Raw genomic sequence first — 6,811 nt, 5'->3', positions numbered from 1 at the left:
TCGGTCCAAGTTGCCACACCTCATTAGCACAACAAGATGAACACCAAATTCATAGTAGTTGCTTCAATCGTAGTAATATATAGAAGAAAGATTGTGTATAAAGATATGATACAGGAAGAAATAATTAGTTGATAGAAAGAAAGATATAAAGCAATCTTAATCTCACAGTTTAAGGGAAGACAAAGAGTGTACACACCTACGCCATTATGATCGATTCTGAGCAATGTCACCCAGAGTCTCCAACTATTGGTTACGATAGTCACGCGGACCCCAACCGAGTAGTCTGCATCTACCAACATGGCTCAGACCAGAAGTTAGTGACTTCAAGCACTGATGCCACGTTTAGGTCTGACCGCGCCTAACTTTCTTTCATCCGTCTCCAACACTAGTCAGCATTGCGCGTCGTGGTAATCGGGCTTCGGGCGTACGTAACACGTTGCCCAACCATCTCAGCCGATGAAGATTTACAATCTCATCAACTGATTTACTACCATCACCTACTACCTTGCGTCTAACCCGACTATTTCTTACCCGGTGATCCCAGCAGATACGAGCATGCTTTAATCCAATCTATGTCCCGCTAACACTATGATACCACGTAAATGTGAAGAAATCTAGTTCTAAAAATCAAAAAACTAGAAGATATGTGCTTTTATTACTAATGTCGTATTCGTTTATGAAGATAATGGCTATCGTGACCTTGATATTCGGAATAGATAATGCTCTGGTGTGTGAATAAGTGAATACTGCCTTTGAATCTCAGTGAGTCACATATTTACTCTGGGATACAAATACATTTAGCTAACGCGTTTGTCGATTTTGTTAAATAAAATTATCAGTAAATCTGCGATATTGCTCTATCTGTATAGTATTAAATGATGGTTTCGTGGTTGAAACACAGGATTGAACTACTATTGGATTGTAAATCCACCCTAGGCTCTACGAAGTTATGGATAATGCGTTAAATAGCCTACTTCCCTGTAGAACATTGCAGACACACGAACAAATAGACGACGACATTCCAAGCACTTAACGTTTATTAATCCTACTGTCATGACTCCATTATTTGTTGATGCTACGTTTGAAGGGATTATGATATTACCTAGGACCGGCCAACAGAACGAAAGTTGGCGACACAACAAGTGAAGCTATTCCACTGCACCTCAGCCCTGCTTACTAGAAGAAGGAAACCAGATTCAGTCGGGAAAAGTGTATACTCTACAATGAGCCAGGAAAGACGAACGAATAGGCACACAACTTTTGCGTATACATACAGCACAATAATGTCGCAAAATAACGTACTAAAAGTGGCGACGAACAAATCAATTCAAACTGCAGGCAAAAGTGGGCGATTCAGATTTCCATAGTGAAGTTGCAAAAACGGGATGTGTACCAATTAATTTCTGGGGATCTAGCGTCCCCAATAAGTACCAAACCACTGACATCTTATCTTCTTACAATTTGCCTGCAGAAATATAGAGATTCCGCTGTTCGAATAGTAAGAACTTTCTCGCTTTACGAAGACGAAGGAAAGCGGAATGGCCACAAGTACAGCGTCTGTTGAGACCGTTTTGCACAAGAAAATACTGAGGCGTTTTTTTAAATATCGTACAAATTTCAGACAGGAAAAGTAATCCTATTGACTTATGTTTAAATATACTGAAGAATAACCTCGTTTCGATTAGCTAAAGCGAGCTAATCAGAATTGGCCAGAAATCTTATATCCCGGTAGTACAATTTTGCATTTCAAAATGTCTTCCTTTCCTAAATTATTTTTCTATTTGCTCTTTGGTTTTGCACTTAGTTGTTTCATACATCATTACATTTACTGCAAAGACGTTTTAATTATTGTATCCTGTGCACATTATAATTAAGTGTTATACACCTCTTGTTTATTTGCGTATATCCTGTCAACGTTTCACAAAGTTGTGTTTTTAACACTCAGACCATGTAACCTTACTGCATCACCATCATGTTTATTTACATTTCCCCACATTATTTCATGTTTACGTGACTTAATCGCTCTGCAATAAATTAGACGAGGGAATGTTTCCACGGAATTTTGTGGTTTTATGAATTTTGGTAGTATTGTGTCCCATAAATTGGTGATTTGGTTTTGGACATTACCATCGAAGCTAACCATGTAGATATGTTCCTAGAATTCTATTTCCTCGTCGCTTGTCTGCCTAATGGCCACACTCAAATAAGAAATAGCCTTTTATGATAATTTTTTGCGTCCAGAATTTTTATTTAGCTAAATTGACTTTAAAAACAGTACGTGATCATTGCATAAAAATAAATTGAAACATATATTTTAACCATAATGAAAGTGTATAATGTTTTCAAAAATAAGAAATTGGAATATTTTTCTCGTTTGCATACTTAAAAAAGGCCAAAACTGAAGAAATATTATTATTATTTGTCGAGGAAGAAATGAAGATGGGTTATTTCCTACTTAGTAGCCAATTTAATTGGAAGACGTGAACCAATTTTGGTATCATTTCGTTGAACTACTTAAATAAGATACAAGTGGGTTGATTATAGGAGGGGAAATCAACCATTCCCAGTTGAACTTTACCATCACCTATGGTGGTATGTAATTATATTTTTTTCGAAACTCTGTATTACATGTTAGATAAGAATTGATGAAAAATCAAAAGAAAAACAAAAGTGACTTCATTAAGATCTTTCAATCAAATTACTAGAAGATTTCTGTAGGTTTTTTTCCTCTTTTTAAAATAAATAAGAGTTTTCAAAAATTCCACTCTGAGTGGAAGTGTTGATATAACTGGGTTAAAACCAGATATCACAATTTCCAAAAGAGAACACACACATGATAAAGTAAATTTGATTGTGTCCTTTATGCATATCATTCAGATCATAAAACCTATTTTATTTTTGGATAAAAACAAACAGAGAATAAAGTGGATTTTCCTGGTTGCAAAATTCTCGTTTAAAACAGGTTCTTTCTTATTCGGAAGAATAAATGACTGTTCATGAAATTTTAACAAATTATTGTCAGTTTTATTTTAAATATAATAAGCTTGAAGTAAAATAGCAATTAAGAGTGAATTTTAAAAAATATTAATCAAGGGTCTCGTAACGACCATTTAAACTCCAACCATTTTCCTCGCCAAAAGTGGCTGAAATTGTATTAAAATAAAAAAAAGAAAGAACAATCAGTATCGTTAAATGTTTTAACAAGAAAACAAATGAAGTACAAATACAACGGTACTTACTTTATGGTTCGTGCCACATATGGAATATCGTTTCCTTTAAAGTCGCAGATATGTCCTACTGACAACTACAAGCTTACACAAACTATATCTAGTCGAAACATTCTGTCGATTTACTTCCAACCGAAAACAGTGAATGTGATACTGAGTCGCTCAATCTAATAACCACATTAGAATCTAATCGATGATATTCGGTTAGTATTAGGGGTTCAATCAATCTGACACTGGTTTCTGATCACCAATCAGTCATTTAGAGTGAATGTGTTTGGAAATCGTGAGTCATGATGTGATAAGCTAAAGGAATAATAAGGTGATCGTAATGCTTTCACAGTTGATGATTTAACGATGTGTTCTTCGTACAATCTCTGAAAATAATGAGTTTGATATTGATGTGGTTGAACAATCGCAAATCCAGTTAAACCAATGAATGAACCAAGATTCTATGTAAAACTCTCCTCGTTTTCTTAATTTTAAGGAGTATTGTCTCATTCAATAGAATCAAGTGTACGGTTATGTATTGATTCAGTTTGATATGCTTTTATTCCTACTAGTTCAGTTATGGCATTCGTTTCATAGTTACTTAAATAATAACTAGTCATCCAAAGTAAATCTGTGTTGAGATATTATTTTAAAAAGAAAATCTAGTACTTTTGATTGTTGGATCAACCTTCATGCATCATTAATGTTTATCTTTTTCATTCTCTCCAACTGTATGAGTTTTCCTTCAGTCATATCAATGCTCGATTTCGTACAAAATGCATTAACCTTATTCTTCAAAGCACATCATTAATGCGAACTGTATTATCTATAACTATGATTTTTATTACTTTTCAATGCTCCTTCATTTATCAACTGATTTCAGGTTGTGATAAACGTAAACAATCAGTGAAATAATCACTATTGTAAGCATCAACTTATTAACCAAATAAATATCTGACTATGCTAATAACTAGTAGTTAGGTACCGGCCTTTGTAGTGAACTGAGATTCATTTTCAATGTGTCATTAGTCCACTACAGAATTATACCTTGACATCATGGAATCTAAGTCATTGGACAATCTCTCATACCCATAAATACTCATTCTCATGAGTATAAAATGTGCGCTTATATCATTCAACTATCTTCCAGTAATATGAGAAGAGTTGAGTTTGGTTTCGTGTCGGTTTGAAGATACAAATTTGTAGAATCAATAAATAAAGATGAGACAGGTATTCGCTGGTTTATCCCATCCCATATCAATTCATGATAGAAATCAATCCTTGAACTGTGCAAAAAATTTAATACACAGTATATAATTGAGTTAACCAGCTACATAATGTTCACTAAACTAATAGTTACATTAAATGTAAATCAATCAACTTAAACAAACATTGTGGGTCATTAAATTTCCAACTTAATTATTTTGAGGATGTCATTCGAGTCGCAACACTGTAATCTCGGGCCTTTATGTATTACTATGATCACAAATTAGAACGACATAGTATTCACTACTCTCAGGTATTCAGTTGTCTCCCATTTAGTGTCAGATCACAGTTGCCTTAAGATTATTAAAAAAATAATAATAAATTGATTCAACAAAATTATCATATCATACACATAGTGATCATAGACTCACCGGTATAGCATATACAAATAATACTATTAATAAGCCAATGATGAGAATGATCAATAACGCGATAATCACCCATTTCATTTTTTTCCATATAATGAATTTGAATGTTTTCCACGGTGATGTAAACCATAAAAATGACGTTTCTGGACGTCTGAAATTGGAAAAAAAACAAAAGGTACAACTTTTCATCGCAGCTACCTTCTTATCTATTTATGGATTTGTATAAGAGAATTGTAGAATAGTTTTAACTTATCTGTTCATATTCAGTTCGAAATTTGTGAAGTTTAATAAGAGACCAAGTATCATTGTAGGATAAATGTTTCCAAATAAATCACTTATATGAAACAAATGTTTATTACAGTCAGTTAACTGATGTGCTCATTTATCCAATTTACTATACTTTACTTCATCTGTTTGCATCCAGTGATTAGATTTTGAATAATTATTCGGAGATCACGACTCATATCAGCTTTCCATTGAAATTTATACTCTACTACAGTCTGGATGCTGTATAGTCAAGTTATCTACTTTTATCATCCTCATTTTCTTCATCATCTCAACTGGAAAACACTGAAGTTTTAAATAAACAGATTTTTACATCAATTTTTTATTACAGATTCAGCCAAACATTTAGCAGGTATAGTTTAAATATCTTCAGTTTTGAACATTACACAAGTCCGAAGAATCGAATGAAGAACCCTTGAAAATTGTAGACTAATAGGCGGTTAAAATGTACACTTAGTTTACTTTTTTATTCTTATTGCTTTAATCACGGAGTACCTTGTTGAACTACAGATCCACCCAGCCCCCATCAATTGCAAATTGGAGTTTATAATTTTTCTCTCGGAAATAATATTCATTACCAAACATGGACACTTAGATAACCATTGGAAGTCAAGGAGAACTATATTGGTATTTCGTCCTGACCTAAGGCTCAGCAGTAGTACATCCTGATGGTTACATGCTATTCATTGTTTCATGGCTCTCAGTGCTTGTCCAGTTGGTGACCGTTTTTACAAAAATAGTCGTCAAACTATACACAAGTCTATATGGAATGCCGTATTACTTATCATTTGTTTAGTCTATTATAAAAAATGGTGATTGATTTTGAATACGATAAATAGTTTGTTCAATCAACTTACTTTGGCTGTTCTAAGTGAGGATTTTCATTTGGATCCTCACGTGCTTTACCAGCTGGTCGAAGATCGGCTTCTGCTTTTGTTACCAATTCCATTTCCATTTCGATTTTACCCTTTAGTGAAAAAAATGTTATTTGATTAGTTGAAGAGCATGAATCAGTTCGTCATGAGATTACTTCAGCTGGTCTACTGCTAAGAACTAGGTAGTACTCATCGTAGTCCGAGATTCTACATAAATCCGCACTGAAGTGTGTGCCTACGATCGAACTCATTACTTTAAAATAACTGAAGTTGACAATGCTGACCACTTTATTCCGCCTTACTTGTTTGTAGATAACGAGTTCGCCACGAGATCTAGGGATTTGAGCCCTGGTAATGATATGAGCGCTCATTTAAGAAGTTCTCTGCTAGAAAAAGTCAACTACCCAACGCCCCATTTTTTGATCAGCTGAAGTCTCTGTGATGAAAACTATGCCAAAATATAATCCTTTCAATGCTTTATTAGCGTAAGATTTCAAGCATTTTGGAAGCAGATTATATTGAAATATTTGTAAAACGCTTTAGCTCGAATGAATACATTTAGTAGTGTAACATTTTAATTATCTGTATTCGCTTAGTAAGTATAGTATCGTTTCATCTTTTGAAATGTTTCACTGTGATTTCCTTCAAGAATTCAAATATTGAGCAAATAGTCGTTGAACAGAATGAAAGCAACAAACTGGATGATAGAGATCATTAAAAATAACTTATCCTGAGCTATACATCATGATGGATTGCGGTCTAGTTTCCTCGTAGATGGGCTTTAATTTGAATAGTTTAAAGG

At 33.9% G+C, this 6,811-nt stretch overlaps 1 protein-coding gene across 2 annotated transcripts in view; it reads right to left on the bottom strand.

The window, feature by feature from the left end:
* Nucleotides 1–2,216: 2,216 nt before the first annotated feature.
* MS3_00008110 (uncharacterized protein) overlaps nt 2,217–6,811 on the bottom strand; it is a gene marked incomplete at its 5' end in the record, with an annotated part of 110,369 nt that continues 105,774 nt past the window's right edge. For both annotated transcript variants that reach the window (XM_051216457.1, XM_035733046.2), the window contains 3 exons: nt 2,217–3,143; nt 4,853–5,000; nt 5,992–6,101. Coding sequence is in view for 1 of the 2 variants with exons in the window: in XM_035733046.2 (XP_035589580.1) it covers nt 3,111–3,143; nt 4,853–5,000; nt 5,992–6,101 (291 nt within the window). The remainder of the gene's footprint in view (nt 3,144–4,852; nt 5,001–5,991; nt 6,102–6,811) is intronic.

This window comes from Schistosoma haematobium, chromosome 4, assembly GCF_000699445.3.
Source record: "Schistosoma haematobium chromosome 4, whole genome shotgun sequence".
NCBI classification, from domain to species: Eukaryota; Metazoa; Platyhelminthes; class Trematoda; order Strigeidida; family Schistosomatidae; genus Schistosoma; species Schistosoma haematobium.
The sequence above is the reverse complement of the archived record's forward strand: the minus strand, read 5'-3'. Positions and strand labels throughout refer to the sequence as shown.